The 18782-nt window shown below is 42.2% G+C and overlaps 1 protein-coding gene across 3 annotated transcripts in view; it reads right to left on the bottom strand.

Annotated features, from left to right (window-relative positions):
• Positions 1–5482: 5482 nt before the first annotated feature.
• The window catches only part of MAPK12 (mitogen-activated protein kinase 12), a 45968-nt gene continuing 32668 nt past the window's right edge, over positions 5483–18782 (bottom strand). The window contains exons 8-13 of one of the 3 annotated variants that reach the window (XR_012764773.1): positions 18632–18703; positions 16404–16483; positions 15566–15644; positions 13877–14050; positions 12527–13036; positions 5906–5944 (exon numbers count right to left, since the gene is read on the bottom strand). Coding sequence is in view for 2 of the 3 variants with exons in the window: in XM_075428341.1 (XP_075284456.1) it covers positions 5745–5944; positions 13877–14050; positions 15566–15644; positions 16404–16483; positions 18632–18703 (605 nt within the window). In the remaining variant the exon portion in view is untranslated. Of the gene's footprint in view, positions 5945–10261; positions 13037–13876; positions 14051–15565; positions 15645–16403; positions 16484–18631; positions 18704–18782 lie in introns of those variants that run through there. The other 2 variants (XM_075428341.1, XM_075428343.1) reach the window with 2 other exon arrangements.

Below are 18782 nucleotides of genomic sequence, written 5' to 3'. Positions count from 1 at the left end.
GTTTTTCTCCCTGTGAGTGCAGCAGCATCTTTGGAGGCTGAGGGTCAGGGGTTCAGCAGGTCAGGACGGAGCTGCGCTCCGCTGCTCGGCCACATCGGGCACGGCGCTTCAGGAGGGAGCCTGGGGGATTCGAGGGCATTGCAGGAATGGCAAGCCACCTGCTTTTCTTCTGTTCCTTCTTGTTTTCTGGCTGTTTTCACTGAAGGAGGCATTCAGCCAGGCTTTACGTGTTTGTCAGGAATGACGAAGCTCACTTGAGGGCTGAAGGATCGTCACTGGCTCTGAGAACAAAACGTGCACAAAGGCCTTTGCTTGGCACCTATGGCTGCATTGGGTTTAAGTCTGGATCTGAAGCCAGAGCATTATCCATAATTCAGTCATTTTTGCTAGCTGTCTTCTGTCAGGAAAGAGCGTAATTTGTGGGAGCTTCTGATTCCTCTTTCCTGGACAATCACCGGGTTCAAGACTTTAGCTAGGTCAAATTCCTTACCCGGTGCCTTTTTCAGTCTCATCATTTACTAAGGAATTTGCCAGTTTGACACTTCTTTTCGCTACGCTCTCAAGCCGCTTTCAAGCAAGGGAAGGACTTTGGCTGTGCTTCTGTTCTGGCTTAATTACTTTGATGTTCTTCACGAGCAGATGCTACCTTGAAACTTGGTTTGACAGCAAGTCATTATCATTTATAATTTTTAGCAGGAGCCTTGCAGCACAGTTATTAAAAATGAACATGCAAAGTAGATTGTTGTTGCTCGGAGAGTGCTTCAGGTCAGTCAGATGTTGGCTCCTTGGCAGAAGCATGAGCTGCAGCACCTGCGTTGCTCTGCCATAGATTCTCCTTTTTTGCAAACGCTCAGCTGCTCATTGACATGGCGTGGAAATAAAGTGTCAGGCAAATATACACACAGTTTGCTCTTGGGCACACAGTAAACTGATTTACTGCTGCCACACCAGCTATACATTCAAACTGCACAAAAGCTGACGGGGGTAGTGGTGATCTATGTGTGTAGAGGTTGCTTGAGTAAAGACTGTCTAAAATGAAAAAAATCATTAGTTTTGCAAGCTGTCATGAGAATTGCAGTGTCTGCATACATTTTGAGAGGGCAGCATAAAATATAAGACGTAAAGGTTTAGGAAAACTTCCGTCTCGAAACCCGGAGCCCAGCTAATGCTCTTTGAGACTTCTGAAGAAAGCTGCGTGGTTGTTCCCTTAGCCACGGGCTGTATTTATTGTTCCTGGATATGAGCGAAGGTCACCTGCTGATGGACCCTGATAACGGAACCGCGGCTGGAGGCTCCCTCCCTGCCCACCTCTGTGTCGTCTCCTTTGGCTGTTACCAGGGAGACAGACAGAGATTAACCAGGAGCCACCCATCAGACCCCAGTAAGAAATGGGACTGAATTTGTCTTCAAAGAAAGTAGGGGTTTGAGAGCAAACTAGCAGATGTAGGGATTTTTGGTTTTAATCTAAACATTTGTTGCAATATTGGGCTGGAGTCATTTTTATCTGGAGTCTAACTGCAGAGATGCAAGGCTCTCAGACAAGGATCAAAGCTTGTAACTGTGCGCCCTGAGTCGCAAAGGGAGGCTGGGGAGAGGCGGTCCTCACTCTGATGACAGCTTTGCTGGACTAACATCCTTACTCTACAAGGCAGGATTTATTTCGTAACGTTTCCTTTGTTTTGTGAAAAAAACAATTAGGCCACATACGGTATCGGCAAAACAGCGGAGAATGGGTCACAGATGGTTTTGAAAGGGCCTCGTTAATTTATTTGTCACAATGGCTTTGGTATTGCTTTGATTTTTAAAGGACAGAAATATTGTATTTCCTTATAAATCTGTAATGCAAATTGTTAAAGGCTCCCTGCTCTGGCATGCTGAGCTTGGTCCTTCTTACTGTCAATCAATTAGCTGAAAGTTTAATAGTGAAAGAGAAAGTCAATGCTTTGGGTGACCCAGACTTGGTTTCTGACTCTGCCACAAGGTTCCTGTTGGAGCTTTAACCCCGGTGTCTTGTACTCCTCCACGCATGGACTGTCCTGGCTAACTGTGCTGGGAGGATGCTGCAAGTTAAACGCACTCGAAGACGAAGCGTTCAGATGCTACAGGAGCGGGGAGGAGGCATGTAAATACCCACACAGATTCCCACAGTATCACTTAAAGGCACAAGGGTGCAGAATACTCTACAAAAACTGGCTGAGTAGCACTTCTGACGTAGGCCAGGTAGGTCAGGGATGGGAAAAGGGCGTAGGAAGACTGGAGGACTTGCTAACCAGCTAGCAGCTAACGCAGGAATACAGCTCTGAGCTCTGCCATCGCTGTGCTCATTGACCCGCTCAGCTTTCGCGTCTCCTGCCCAGCAATACTTTCGTCACTGCAGAGCAGGAAAAGGTGTAAAATGATTTTAGGGGAAGAACTGAAATCCTGTACCGGCGTACTAGCGGCATGCTCACCAGGCTGCATTCAGGCCACATCCCGGGGGCCGCACGGCAGGGCCCAAGGGTGAACACCGTGTTGGTGAAATGCTGCGGAGGGCAGTTTGCTTTCCAGGTGGCTGAAAGGAGGAGAAAAGCGCTGGCACGATTATCGGTAAGAAAGTTGAATTTTGGTCTCAATCATAATCAGTGCAGCGGGCTCAACAGCGGTGCTGGTTTCACTCCAAGGGTAAGGAAATTCCGAATGACGGCTTTTGGGTGGGGGCAAAATACAGTCTGTCTGAATTGAGGGTTTTAGGCTGTTGATCATGTACCAGCTGAGCACCTTCCGCAGAGAGCCAGTAGTAATAACCACTCTCCTCTGTTTTCCCCCAGGTAAAACATTAAACTGCTTAGGTTGTTGTTAGTTTTTTGGTTGGTATCAGTTTTCTGGTTTGGCTAATACTGCCTATTTTTCATTTCAGTTTTTAGTCAGTTTTGCTGGGTTTCAGTTTAGTTTTAATCTGATTTAATTTTGTGGAAGAAGGACCATTGGACAAATGGAGTTTCGTGTATTTCAGGCACAATTCTTGCTCTGCAGAAAAGCTCCTGTTTCTTTTAGACCTAAGCAGTCTTTGGAGTCTTTTGGCAAAGGAGCTGATGCTGGTTTTCCCTCTATCAAATTTCTACCTTTGCAGCGTCCCCTCTTCTGCATTGTCACGAGCAACTGCAAATGAAATAAAAAGCGAGGTTAAACGGAGCGCTCCCCAAATCGTTTCCACAGCTCTGTGAACAAAAGGGAGCACAAGCAGACTCCAGGCTGTTTCATAAGGAGGCAGGGGAACAGCTGTTTGGACTACAAGTAAACAGCAAGTACATACCAACTATCTGTAGTCCACTGAGAAAGTAAACAGGGTCATCTCGTCTATCCCCTCCTGATTCTTTCTTTGTCTGTGGCTTGTAGCCAGCTACTGATCACGAAGATAAGAGGGAAACACATTAAGTCTTGAAAATTATGTCTGGCTTCTGGCTGTCGCTGGAGATAGCTCTATCAGTTAAGCAAGGAGAACCGCGGGTGAGCGCTCCGCTGACCCCAGCACGCCTGGAGCCCAGCCCTTTTAAGTCGCTTGGCGGCATTTTGCATCTAACTTCTCTGTGTCCCAGCTTCCCGGAGGAAGGGCTCTCCGCATCCGACGTTAGAACAGCACGCGGCAGGCCAGGCTCGCTTCAACGCCGTGGGAATAAGAGGACCTGAAGCCTCTGTTTGAAAGTCAAACTTCAGCCCAAATGCTTTGCTGAATAAGCAAAACTAAATAATGTCTGTAAGGTTTATAAAATAATTGTGCTTCAAACATCTGAATTAGATAGTATGGCCAAATCTGTAAGCAAAATTCCCTCTGGCATTAGCATGATTTTTTTTCTTGAATAATGATTGTAAAACGTAATCCTTTTCCAGGTATTGAAAACGTATTTAAATCTGAATAATCAAAACAAGTGTTCCCGCTGCAAATGTTTTTGCTGAACTGAGATTAAAACAAAGATTTGCCAAGAAACAGAGTTAACACCCTGGACATGAATTTCAGATTCTGGTCATTAGAATCCTGGCAGCTTTTTTTGGTTATAAATTTCTCCCCAAGCCATGACTCACTGTTTGTAAGGGTGTAGATTTACATTTTAAAATTTCAAAAAGAAAAAATGTTTCCTGGGTAACTCCTAGCCTTTATTTTTAAGTTTCTATGCCAGTGTAGTTTTGGAAAGAGTTTCCTAAAATCACTTGCAAGCTTTTCCATTCAAGTACACATGTGCACACTAAACTTTGGGTGGCTTAACTAAAACAAATAGCTGTGTCCTGCACTCCAGTGTGTGCAGAGTCAATGTTCAAAAACTGTTTTGGGATTCATAGAAAAGTAAAATAAATTTTAATTGTGGCAATCACAAATTACTTACGAGAGTAACTGCTTTACAGATGAGTGTGTCCATTCATAGGTGCATGGTATATAATTTTTACCTGGCTGCTATGCAAATATTTGACAGGAATAGTTCTTTTCTGTTCTGTCACTTGCGGTCTGTGCTCGAAGGGTACTCACTGAAGGTGTGAACATTCTCTATTTATTTTCACTCTCCCTATTTTAGATATTCCCTTACACCCACCTTCCGGAAAAGGGTGACCACAAAAGACAGCCTTTTGGAGCCTTTGATGCACCTTCTTACTCCACCAAAAGACACACTTGCTCTTACAGCTGTCACTAACCTACCTTCAGTACTATACCTTCAGTATTTCTCATACATCAAGGAACTCAAGACATTTTTTCAAGGTTCAGTGAACAAAGCCACCAGCCTTTCGTGTAACCCATTTCGATGACAAATGCGTAGCCAAATCACAGCCCTGTGTGAGGCGTGAAGAAGGCGAGAGAGCGCAGGAGCATGGCACCACGGCAGGTGTGAGCTGGATCATCATGGGCAGCTCCAGCCATCAGATGCGATAAGGGCTTCACAGATACCGCTGCTTTTTGAATTTGAACCTTTATGATTTTCTCTATGTTGTCACAGAAGGGTGCTATCCCTGTAAATAGTCTGTAAGTCTTCTTGTCCATCTGAGAAGACATCTAATCACAGAATCACAGAATCACAGAATGGTAGGGGTTGGAAGGGACCTCTGTGGGTCATCTAGTCCAACCCTCCTGTCGAAGCAGGGTCACCTACAGCAGGCTGCAGAAGACCTTGTCCAGGTGGGTCTTGAGTATCTCCAGAGAAGGAGACTCCACAACCCCTGGGCAGCCTGTTCCAGGGCTCCGTCACCCTCACACAGAATAGAAGAGTTATGTGAAAGTAAGTAGATTTTGCCTCTTGTACACTTACTAAATCTTTTTATGCACACTCTAATGGGGTTACATAGTGCCTTCTCTTAAGGCTGTGAGGCTGGGCCCTCAAAATCTGCAAAGCTTCAGCCCTTGGTCTATCGAGAGCGTTCGTATTGCCATAATGTTCCCACAGCAGGGCTGAGAGTCAAGTCAACCGCTTCGCCCCCATGCCTCCGCTGTGTGGGACAGCCCCGCTGGGATTCATGGCAGACTTCACGTCCTCTGCAAAGGGGGAGAATTCAGCTTAAAAAAGCCAAACCAAAACAAATCAGTCTTCAAACAGAAAGCATGGCCGTAATACGTTTTAAAAAAGATGGGGGAGAAAATATGCAAGTTTCCTCTTTCCTTGGGCCTTCAGTCCAGCAGGGCTCAGAGGGCAGACGGCAGGTTCCTTAGGAGATCAAAGACATTTGGTTTCTATTACCCTATCTTGAAGAGAAGTTTGCTGATAAAGAAGTCTCCATCCGAATGATTAAACCCTCTTTGGATTTAAATACCTGGGCCTGCAGGCCAGGATTAGTGGGTCCATGACTCCAGCGCCCATTTGCTCATCTGGCTGGAGACCAGGGACGCGGACCATGGATGCAGAGCTGGTGAAATGCTGCGATGTCATTCGGCTTTCACAGCCCTTTATCTCCATCCCAAGGCAATCCTCTTCTTCCAGCAGCAGCACTACCGGGAAACGAAACGGAGACAAATCCATCCTAAATAGCTACACAACAGCAAGAGCTGAATAAATAAAGGAAAAACTATAGAGCAATCATTTAGAAATGGCTCAAAATCAAACAGTACCTAAACGATCTTTAAAACTGTGGTTTACTTCTAATTAGTTTATGAAGCTTGGGGAGGGAGATCCAGAGGAATAATTAAATTTAAGGTTAATCAGGAGAGGCTGATTTTTTTTTTTTTTTTTTGTCATGGGAACCATTTTCTTTCTTTAAATAGCATGAGGGTTTCACGCTGGTTGCAGTGACCAAAGATTGCTAACCGTATCCACAGGAGGCTCTTTCCATTATGGAAACCACAGAGGAGCAAATAGTTTCGAAGGGAAAGGTATTTTGAAATTAGACTCAGGAGCATCCAGAGACAAAAGCTTTGTGCTTGCAGCTCTAGTTTCAGACCTTAAAAGGAGCGTGTTTGCCTGACAGTTTCTTTAGCTTTTGTCCCCTGGTTATGTCTGTCTGATAAAAGCTATCACTACTTCCCATAAGCCTTACCTTGTTGTACCTACATCTTTACTACAGCATTACTATTGTTAAATGTACTAGGGCAGGAGAGCTTTTTTCCTTTCACGAGAGAGAAAAATATTTTTAGACTCCAAAGAGCACTCAGTTGTGTGGGTAAACGCTCTGTATTTCTTTTCTTTTCTTTTCCTTTTTTTTTTTTTTAACTATTGGATCAGATTTTGCCACCCTTGCTTATGACGAGTAGTATTTTTCTTCCTGATATTCTATGAAAATGAAACAGAAGTATCAGAGTTATTGACAGGCTGATCCTGTACCCAGGAAAGGCAGCGACTGTTTCTATAACCCATGATTATATCCTGAAAGCCAAGATTCTGCCTGTTTTGCTTATGCTGAGTGTTACAATACATGCTACTGATGTCAGTGCAGTCCTCACGGCATATCTTGATGTGAGTAAGACTGACAAAGGTGGTCAAAAAAACCAGGCCACTCATTCCACTCTTGCTGGTGAATTATCTTTCAGGAGGTTATATAATTTTTTTTCTACTTGGGAACATGATATTAAAAACGGACTCTGTATGGAAGGTACTTTGCCCTACCGTATGGCTGACTGAGTAAAACATCCTCATCCCAGGATCTTGGCTCCAGCAGGGGATGCTGCAGGTGCATCTGCCAAGCTTTGAAGGGAACAACCAACTTCTCTCCCTGTGCTTACAGGGGCACTTACACAGCCCTTCCCTCCCTGCACTCCGGTGGGAGAAGCCAGCTTGGGCCCGTGCCCACACACGTGAGAACATTCGTTTGGCTATTTTCTTTTTTGGAGGATTAATGGCATTTCATTTACTTGGTAAGAACACTGCTTGAGTAGATAAAGCTAATGCAGAAAAATGAGGGGAGCTACTGCTTCAAATTCTGCCTGCTTCCAAGTTTTCATTTTTCTCCTTTCCAAGAGGAAAGGACCACTTCAGGTACAGGCTCTTCATAACCAGCCTTACCGACATGCCCTCGTTTTTTAAGGTCTAACATTCCTGGTCAAGAAGAAAGAGATTTTGTCTTCTCTAAACCTACAAATGATCACAAAGGATGTATGAACCAGTTGATGATATCGCATCACCGTATGAGAGCAGAATTTATGAACCCTAAGGGAGCCCTCAGGCATCCTCTGGTATGAATATAGCACATTAAGGCAAGTCGGTCTTCAGGGCACAGTGATGCTCTGCTTGCTCAGCTTGGCTCTTCAGCCTTTCCTGAGCATTTTCTCCTGGGAGGTCATGCTTACCCCACTGCTAACATCTGAGGTTACAGCACAAAGTAAATTTTCCCTTAACATAAATATTTTATATCTCTAAGTACTTTAATGATGCCAAACACTAGCTATGGAAAGCAATTCAAAAGCTTGAAGACATGCAGCAAGTTCATAACATTAATCATACCAAATCCAGGTGATCAAACCCACTAATCCAGCCATAAAGCATAAAAGGCTATAAAATCCATTGAGAAACCTAAGGAAAAGTAGTTAATGTTCTGGTTTAGAGACTTAAGGGGCAGTACTGAGTAGCTATGGTAATTATAGTGAGCTGTTTGTGAAGAGAATCCCACTCGTTTCACAGAGTCACCAAATATTCACTTGTTTATGTATGGCCATAGTTTCACACCTGGTCTGATAATTCAGCAACCTTAATGTGAAGTGTTACCAGAGTGTTTGGAAGCCATAAGGGGAGTCACATTTAAAGCCTGTAATGTGACATGGGACCCGCAGTTCATTTGTATCCCTGGTGACCTAGCCTTCCCGCTCTGCCAGCAGGTAGGACACGATCTCAGCATTCAGAGTAGTCTCACTGCTGTGGTTTTACCTCCCTGACGAATTCAGTTGTTCATTCAAGATATTAGTAATGCCTTTGAAAAATCCTCCTGTGTTGTCTTTTCTTTGTTTAAAGGAAATCTGTGCTGTCTTGCATTTATTTTCCTTCCTATCTCATCATTGCCTTTTGCACACATACATCATGTATGAAAAACATGTTTTATTACTGCTTTTATAATAATAATAGCAATAACTGAATTTCAATTTAATATCAGACTGAACTGGAGTAAGTGTCAGTCTGTGGCTGTGTTGGTATCACACGTGTCACTCAGATGAGAGCGTCGCTGCCGCAGGCACCGTGCAAACACAGCCAGAGAGATCTCCTGCTCCCGACGACACTGCACGGCAAAACTGAGAGCGTTCGCAAACAGGGCCTGAGCAATTTCTTTCACTACACTTCATTTGGCTGCCTCATTCTGCCTCCCAAAGATAACAGTGTACTCAAAATACTTCAATAAAAAGCTCAGGAGCTGCATGCCCGGATCGCTTAAACTTAGCTGGCAACTGCACCTCAGTGTGCACTGATGAGCGGAACTTGGAGTGAACTAGAAAACTCCAGCATAGTTAAGCGTAAGGGAGCTCTGCTTGCAGAGCAGGATAGCAACAGACAAAAATAATAAATCCCTAAATTACTTTCCTTGTCCCCACTTCACCTCCTTGCAGAGGGATGCTGTTCCTGGTAGCTAAAAAGCATGCATCATTCCCCTGCCCAAGAGCTGCACCTGGCTGCGGCGTGGCAATGCAGATTTTATATCATTATGTTACTATCCCAGAGGGCTGCAAATAATCTGGGTGCAAAAGCTGCTCATTAACTGCTAGTCCATGAAGTTTCAAAGAGAGTCTGTATAATGGAAGTCCTTCTCCCTTGATCTTTCTCAAACTCATGCTTCTGAATTCTTAAAAACACTTAGGAAGAGATTTTTGGTGCTGCAGTCCGTGAAACTGCTTCTGGTATTATTTGACTATGCAACCAGTTGCCCTAGAGTGTGTTCAGGAGATGGAGAAGTAACGAGCAGAGATAGCAGGTGTTATGAGCCCCTCTTCTTTCCCTGATACCTGCAGGGACCATCTAAAGCCCTACAGGAGTATTTCATACCAAGATCCAGTGAACAACAGCATCTAACAGATGCTTCATTCTCTGACAATCTCTGCTGAAGCAGACCAGAAGCATCCAATACTTATATTTCAATAGCAGATCAGAAAGTAGGAAGCTCAAAGAATCCCACCCAGCTCATATGCCTGGTAGTTCCAAATCAAGAGCAAAGTGGATCTTAACACACTTTGCAGGACACATACTAGCACTCACCTCAGTGTCATCCTGTAAAAAACCCAGAAAATAGTCAAGAAGTGTCAGCCACATCTGGCCCACAACAACACACTAGCAAAATTCTACATGAACGATGAGTTTTCAGTGCAACAAAGACTAATACTTCAGGGGACAATCCTGCTCTAATAGCATCAGGGGACACATGGGTTGTCAGGGCAAAGGTCCCACGTATCCTACCAGAACTCTGTTAACTCAAACTTCCCTGTCCAACTCAAAGATGTGTATGGTTGATGACTGTCAAATCTGACTTTGGCTTTACAATCAGGCTGAGGAATGCAACTGCATTTAAGGACTGAAATCGTGTCCTTTAGAACAAAAGAGAGATGTCTGGTAAAATCCAAGATGCTGTAAGAAATAATTAGGTGGCAGCAGTACAATCAGCTCAGCTTTGTGCCTGACCTGAAGTTCGGAAAATGGGAGAAAGGCTAACATCTATGGTCTGACTGACTTCCAAAACAAACAACATCAGCAGCTCATATTACATGAATGTACCTACAATATTAGGTTTCATACAGTTCCCTTATCCCAACAACATACCATTTTCAGGAGTGATTATACATTTGGGAATACACATGGCGAAAATCAGACCATGACTGTGTAAAAAAACAAACCCTCGACCTTTATTTTTCACAATACATTTCAAGTACATGCAGAATGTATTTACATTTCTCTTTAAGGCAAACAGAAACTGGGTTCTTATTCCTGAGTTGCTTAGCACAGTAGAAATAGCAAATAAAAACCTAGGAAATGTGGTCTGTCCCTTTGAAGCAGCAGCTGCCTCCCATGCAAAGTATTTCTGCTTTCACCTTGCATTTGTTTGAGAGAGCTATTTATACTAATAACCTCTATTGCCGTTTGAAGCCATCTCTGCAGATTTCAGTCTCTTAGCAGAAACAACTTGCCAAGATGTTGCAAACTTTCCATGTCTGTTATTTTACCTTACAGACTGTTTGCTGACTAGACAGCACAGCACTACTTCTGTCTCTGCTGGCACATGCACCAAGGTCTTAGGTTATTTTGCGAGTTCTGTATTCCCCCAGTATCTAGAAAAATCTAACATTATCTTCTCGTGTCTTTCTCATGCAGGCTAGCTGCTTCTCCAATACTATGTCAAGTTTAAGAGAGGGAAAAGTTCACCTCAGCCAATGGAGATTTTTAGGGCTTGACTTTGCTAAAGCGCGGGGAAGTGAAAATGCCCGTTGAAGTGCTGGCATTTACGAAGAAAATGCAAAGCAGTTTTTCAATGAGAAAACATGCTCCCTTGAAGTTTAACATTTGAGCCATTTGCATTATCTCCAGACTTTCGACATTTGCTAGAATTTAGGAAGTTGAATTTCCATTTAAAATACAGAGGGAGCATTTTCAAAGACGTTTGTGACATTCTTCCATTGCCCTTCACTGGCTCTATCCAACCCACCGACTCCAGTAGGCACTTTTCTCCCATGACTTTTAAGAGGATCACAGGACATGATCCTAAAAGAGAAAACATCTGTTCAGTAAAAAATAAAGTTCCAGCTCCTGTTTTAACATAGAAGTGTAGTCCAAGCAGAAAGTCAATAGTGCAGAAAGGAGGGTGACTCTTAAGTGTGCCTTCCTCAGTGGTCTGTAGTGTGGAAAAATGTTTTGTTTCAAATTACATTATCTGCTTTTTTTTGCATACATCCCTTAACCTATAGTTTTTAACGACTTGTCAAATACATCAATAATTCAATGCTTCTTTTACCATCTAGTCTCTCTAGGTGCCCATCTCAGCTGATCAATTCTTATCACAATTTTTAAACAAACACTAATATTTGCAGGTGTTTAACATAAACATTCATTGAAAGAAACAGAACGACTGTACCTTGATTCAACTTCTGGTTTAAATTTATCATTACAGCAAAAAATCCCAAGTAATTCCTTACTACTTTTTCAGTTACTACCTGCTAAGATGAAATGTCTTTCTTCACAACTGTTTCACTTATTGGCAACACACTGCATTGGGAATAATCCACATTAAAATAGTCAACAGTAGAGAGACTGCCTTTAACAAGGACAAACAATCTCACAAAGAAATTCTTCACCAAAGGTTTGCCAACTTCTTTCTCCTACCTCAGAGATTATTACAAACTAAGCACCTAGGAAAATGCACTGAATGAACCCAGAGAGGGAGAGGAGCTCATGAAGTGTCCACCCAACATCCCGTCAGGCAGCTGACTCCCCCTGGGAAGACACCTCCCCACAGAAAGTCTGAGGGTTTCCCCTCAAGTAATACAAGTTCAAAAGGCTAAAAAAGGAACAGTTGTTACTCCGCACCTGGCAACACCTCTACACACTGTGAACAAATCAGTTTGCTGCAGGTATTCCCAACAAACAGCTGCAGCATATCATTTTTATCCTCATTTTCTTTTCCATAATGTGACTGCGTGCAGCTTTATTTCGAATATCAGCACCGCTGATTCTATAAGCAGTACGTCCTCTGAGAAGGTGAACTTTTTCAGTGATCATTTCAATACTAAGATGCTAGAGAGATTACAAAATTTTAGAAAGTCTTAAGAATTTCTCCCTGGAAATCCTTGAACCCTAGTCTGTTACACAAAGAGACTGCACTGTATTCAGAGGCAAATATTGTACCCCTTGACCGTGACTGTTTGTCTAGCAACTGTTCATCTAGTGCGCTTGTCAAATCTTGTCCTGCTACGCTGGTTACTTTGAAAAAGTCTAGGACATCGACACGTCTCTGCTTCTTGCCTTGTACCCAGATCTGTCACAAATGGCTGGAGCTCAGGTTCTCCTCCACTCACACAGGACTGGGGACATCAGCACTCATTCCGGCTGTGTCTCCATGACCCGCTGCACTAGCTGAGGTGGCAGAAGCTCGTTAGCCTTCCCAAGCATCTTACCGAGGTGAAATATTCCAGAGGAAGTCACACGGATAGTTCTTGCATTCAGGGCAGTTCAATAGCCTTGGAGAGCAGTCACGGCCCATCTCTGACGTGCTCTGTGTCTCAGCTTGCTTAGCATGGTAGCCTGTACTCTTCTGATCTCTGAAGATTTATCCCTACCGGCTCTTTCGAGGATGGCACCACGCCATCACAGTGTGAATCCTTTTGTGCCGAAGGAAGAAGTTGTAGGCAAGAATAAGATTCTGGACAGTTCTGAAATGCTACTTCCAAAGGCACCAACTTCCACATGCAGAGTAAAAGACATTGCTCTTTCTTACGGTGCAGATGAAACGGATTATATCCAGTTCATTTATAAAAGTTTTATACACCTGAAATATCACAAACATTTACAACTTTCCAGCTTGCTTCTGAGTTCTGAAAAGACAGCGTCATACAATTACACCGATGTCTCCTTTGACTCCAGTGTTTGTGGTGGCTTGAAGTTCAGTATCTCTTTGTACGTAATGCCTGGAAAACAACAGAATAAACATAGTGCTGCTGGTCTCGTCAGGAAAGGAGCTGCAGAGACACGAGCAAGGTGCAGCCTCCAGCGTGGTTAGGCTCTGATCTAGGTCAGGAAGAGAGAGACCTCTTCAGGCAAAAAAGAGAGAAAGAGTACAAAAAGTAAGGGAATCAAGGATCGTTTTCTCACCATTTCAGATTCAAAAAGTAGCCCAATACTGAAATGTTGTAGGTGCTTTCAAAGGGATGCAAGCATTGGCTTTACAGTATAGGGGGCAATATCCTCAGAAAGAGCTACTGAGCACATCCTTTGCAAGTCAAGTCCTCACTTAAAAGCCAAAATACAAACCTCTGATGTCAGATGAAAACTACAGATTCAGAATCACATCTCTGCTGATGCAGGTATGTTTTCTCTCCCTGAGAGAACCTAATTGGAAATTAAGGCCAGCAACAGTTGCAGTCCTATAGAGTCAACAGCTGAGGAATCTGTTCGCCTGTCCTATCCACTGGAAGGAACATGCTGCAGAAATGTTTTCTTTCCTACCCTGCAGAATATGGAGGACAGACAGATGAAGGAGGAGAAGGAAGGTGGAGAAAGAAGAAGGAAGGAGAAAAAGGAAGGAGGAGAGCCTTTGTTAGGAGGCAGAGAAGAAACCTTTGGGGATCGTTCCCAGAGGACTTGGTAAGAGGAACACTGGCTTCTCAATAGCGTTTCTCTATCTTAATAGTGTCTACTTACTCTGTTTCATCAAAAGCACAGAAAGTAGTTTGTAAAGGGGAATATTACTATATCTGGATCGCCCTTCTATCTGGTCATTTTTGAAAACATCACAAAACTAAACTCACGCTTCCACTCATCTAGCGGAAGATCCATGTTATCAAATGTGTCGTCATATTTCTCAGCTTCAATGTCTTCCTCAGGATCGTGAATTGGTTCGAAGTAAGGATGCGTCAAAGCCTCAGCTGCTGTGACTCGCTTCTCTGCATCCAGCACCAGCATCTTCTCCAAAAGATTTACAGCTATTGAACAGAAAACAAACAATGCATTCAAATCACACCACTGATTCCAGCTTGCAGACAGTAATGTTGCCCTGGAGGCATTTCAAATAAATACACAGAGTTATAAAGCAGAATCATTTGGTGTTCATTCAATAGCCAATGACAGCCATGTCACCTCCGCCAATGACTTCTCTGCTCGAGAACCACTGTGCTTAGGGCTTTCCCAGCTGTCTTTCATCACTGTCACCACTGTGTCGTGGTTCTAAGGTACATCAGGACCTGACAGCAGCACAAAGAACAGGTGGCTGTAGAGCTAATGAGAATTGCTCCATGCATGACCAAATCCAAGCCCAAGTATGCTCTGAAGTTCACTAAGACAAGTCAGTTGTCCGTGCTCAGAATCTCAGCGCTGATTTTATCTGTTAGGTGTTTTTGACCTCAGCCAAAACAACTCATGAAAATCTTGTATGTTCCTCTCCAGGGCATTTTGGATCAGGTTCACTGTTTGACTGTCAAAATGGGCCACTGTAAAGAGATATGATGAATGATTTTTTTATTCTCTCTTTTTCTATCCTGGAAGAACGTTCCTGGGTTGGGTGGAGCAGCTGGAAGGAAGAAGAGGCAGCAGCATGGGACAGGATACTGCAGCTCCTGCTTGCCAAGTCGTGGATTCCCTCCAGCCTTCTCTCCCAGACCACGAGCAGTTAGCTGTTCTCTACATAAGGAGCAGCCAGATGGGCACAGAAGTGATAGGAAGAAACGCCCTAAAAACTAGATGGAAATGTGTAGAGCTTGCTGTAGCTGAGAAGGTCAGTCACCTAACCATGCACTCGGGGTAAGAGCTGCTTACTAATCATGTTTATTTCTACTGTATCTGAACATACGATTTGAACTTCTTAAATTGAGAAGATTCAATTATCCTAATTGCTATTCTAATAAAACTGGCTTTGTGAGTGTCCAGGTCATTGGGGAACGGATAAGGTTTGGGCAGAGCCCTCTCACAGCTCTGGCTGCCTCGGGTCATGTCACAGTTGTGCACACTTGGTATGCTCTTCTGGGTGTTTATCTCTACCAAATCCAAGCCAGTGCTTCTCAGGAATGCACAGATGTTTCTCAGGATGCATTAATTCCATCACTAAAATGGCAGCTTTCTATTTGCTTGCATTTCTACTGTCGGTCAGACTGAGCTTTCAGAATTATATTTCAATACAATACACAGAAGAATTTATTACGTATATTTAATTTCCCAGGGCTCTTGAGAAAGCTGCTCCAGTAAAACCATTAAGCAGAGGCTGGATCGGAGCCTAAAACACAAAATACTTCTTTTCTTGACTCTTCTAAGAAACATCTGATTCCTGGCAGGGTCTAAACTTGGCAAAGTTCAGCCACTAAAATCAAAGTTATGAATTACGGAAAGCGAGAGACAGAAAAGCATGAGAACCATCCCATAACATATTACATGACTGATACTGCTTCTGCCTCCAGTGCAAATACAAGAACAAAACAAATTGTACATATCCACACAAACTGTCTTACCCAAAGGATTCGCATACTTCAAGATGGATGCAAAATCTTTTTTCTGGACTTTTGGGAGGCTTTTGATATAGTTTTTTGCCTTAAAAGAAGCATGAATATTAAATTAGACCTTTGCTGCCTTTGTAATGTGACAACATTAACTATATGTTTAATAAGTAACTCAAAAATGCTTTGATAGCATGTTGTACAAATGGATTTTTGGGGGGTCATAAACCCTGATTATTTTCAATTTGTTGTTGAAAGGAACTTTTTTTAAAATCAAACCTTACAACTGTGATTAAGAAATGATAGTGTAAAGCTTTAATTATTAGTGCTAAATATTTGATATATTAATTAGAATAAACATGTATGCATAATTTGAAAGAATGTCATAGTGAGTTTACAGGAGTCTCTAGAAGTGAACCTTATACAGCAATTCATTAGTATTTAAATTGTATAGTTAGTCTAATGATTAATTTTCTGTTTTTTATAGTAGTGGCTTAAGGATTCTAGAAGGACATCCACACAAGAATAGGAAAGACAGAGACGTGTGCAGAGCAACTGGGTTTTCTGAATAGGTTCATGTTTTCAGCATGTTTTGAGTAAGTGTAGTAATGTATCAGCTCAACTGTACATGGTACACACTGGAAACTGTGCAGTATTTAAATACATAGATTTTTCAAGTGTCCCGATTGTGTTCTGTGCCCCCTTAATCTCCAGCAGCTACTCTGGGTGTGCAAAGCACTTCAAGGCAGAGATGTACCAGCAGGGTCATTTCAGTAGTCAATACATACTATACAGCCTAAGAACTGGGACAAATTAAGACATGTAAAACCAACTGACAAAGCAGAATACTCACATCTTGACTCTGCAGTTTTTGAACAAAATCTTGAGTTGGTGTACCCGTTATTTTCATTATTTCTGTGAGCTGGTCCAGATCTGAATACCAGAAATAAGGAACGAAGTCTTGTCTTTCACCATAAAACTAAACACCTTGCAAAAACTGTAAGTTTATTTGCTACTGGAGGATAAAGCAAAAATCATAATGCAAAGGACTGAACAGAAGATTTATAAAAGATAACATGACAGTTATCCATTTTTCTTGCAAAAGGCAAAGACACTGAAAGAACCTGAAATAAAATATCCTATAACTCAGGAACACATAACTGAATCATCTGCAAACTCCTCTAATATCATCAGGTCTCTTCTATATTTTTGGTTAAAATCAGTCCAAAAGTATTGGAGTATCTGAATAATCAACACATGTATTGCATGCATTGCCCTGGTCTATCCAATACTCAGGTGATGCAGAAGCAGGAAAAGTCACAGGGAACACCAGGTGGTACGATAAAGAACAAAAGTCAGCGGAAACCAGTCTGTGCTAGCTCTTCTCCATACTGAAAATCTTCGAGGAAAAAAAATTAATCCCCCTCGTCCTCATTTCCCACATGCTTAGCTCAATTCCAGATGCTGAGATGTTAGAAACACTGGGGTAAGGCATCAGTACACTTCCTAGTTTTCTGTGTCCTAAACCAGCACAGATTAATCAGCAACAGTATTCGCTGTTGCAAAGAAGAAACACCGTATTCACAGGAGGCTAATGCTGCAGAGAACAGCTTTACTACTTGTTTGCTACTCTGGTAAGAGTAGCAGATGAGAAGCTAGAAGCTAGATCAGCGCTCGAGACACAAGGATTCTACCAGCCTGTGCAGAAAAAGTGGGTAATGTGGTGAAATAAAGAAATAAAGTCCCCCACCAAGTTTGCAGGATAACCTATTCATGTTACTAAACCAAGAATCCCTTAAGCTAGCTGTTTTTTTATTCACCTACCCGCAGCTGAACCCACAGCTGCATTTCGCTGACAACAGGTAATACTGATTAACATACTCGAAGAATACTGATTCATATACTCGAAGGCCAGCAAGGACTATTATGCTGGGGTAATTTCCTTCATAACACAGGACTTAGAACTTCAGCCAATAGTTATGACATCTCCAAAACCCAGTATGACTAAAATACTAGCTTTTCCACTCTTACTCTTGAAAATCATGACTCATTCATTTCCTTATTTATGTACTAGAATGCTCAAGGTTTGCATTAACTGAGAAATGCTGTGTTAGTCAATGGCTGTTCTTTGGCAGGCATTTTAGTATTTTCTTGTTATGAACTTATGCATACTTGAAATCTGTACAGCTGAAACAATTTGATGTATTCTACTTTTCCACAGTCCCCATCATTTTTTTGGTGAATGCAGTCTTCCTTTTTTTATGTTTTTCCTCACAAAACAAGAGCAATATGATCCATGCAATGAAGTCCTAATCTTACATGTAAGTAAGTAAATACAAATATAACTAAAATTAAACAATTGTGATTCTGTAAACAAGTATTTGCAGATAAGCAATTTATTGACTGGAACTCCACATGGGGAAAAGCAGTGCAAAATGCTTAGGCTGAGCTGTCAAACATACAAAGCTGGGAAAGAAAAAAAAAGGTAAAAAATTCTTGCTGTCTTTTATTACACCATCCTCTATTAACTATCACAACTACTACTGCCAATGAAGTATCACCTGAAGTTGTATTATGGCTTAATCTTACCTATATTCTTAATTACTCAGTAATGAAATGATGGGACTAGATGTCTTCGGTAAATCTAAAACGTTTGACTAGATATTACTTACATAACACTTCTTGCTAAGTCTCACAAAGCATGCAATGGACTGTCATGTGCACATAAGTCCATATACAACAGCAGAATCTTCTGTGCATGTGCTGGAGTTGTGGACTCTATTACCAAGAAAAAATCAAAATATGCCTTTTCTATCATCACAGAACCTTTTACCCGATGACTTGAGATGTGATTCAAAGATCATCTCTCTGCCTCTACTGAGAAAGTTCCGTAATACGAGTTTTAATATCCAGATGTGCAAGAGTGGTACAGGTATCAAATCACCAGTTAATGAGAAAGGTGCAAGCCATTTTACGATTCATTTCAATTTATGCTCATCTGTTTTTCAACAGACCTACTGTATCACATAAGAACCTCTCATCATTTTTGTACATTAGTGTCATAAATTCACTGAAGGATACGATCATTTCCTTTGAACAGAGGCCTCCCTGTTATCATCTCAGCCATTATACAGCCCACAGACCAGATGTCAACTGAAAAAAAGACCATCACATTAAATTGCTGAATACTTGTCCATTTAAATGTACATAAAGTTTAATTTAAAACATATTT

This window comes from Opisthocomus hoazin, chromosome 8 (assembly GCF_030867145.1).
Source record: "Opisthocomus hoazin isolate bOpiHoa1 chromosome 8, bOpiHoa1.hap1, whole genome shotgun sequence".
NCBI classification, from domain to species: Eukaryota; Metazoa; Chordata; class Aves; order Opisthocomiformes; family Opisthocomidae; genus Opisthocomus; species Opisthocomus hoazin.
Note: the sequence above shows the minus strand (reverse complement) of the source record. Positions and strands in the feature narration are given on the sequence as shown.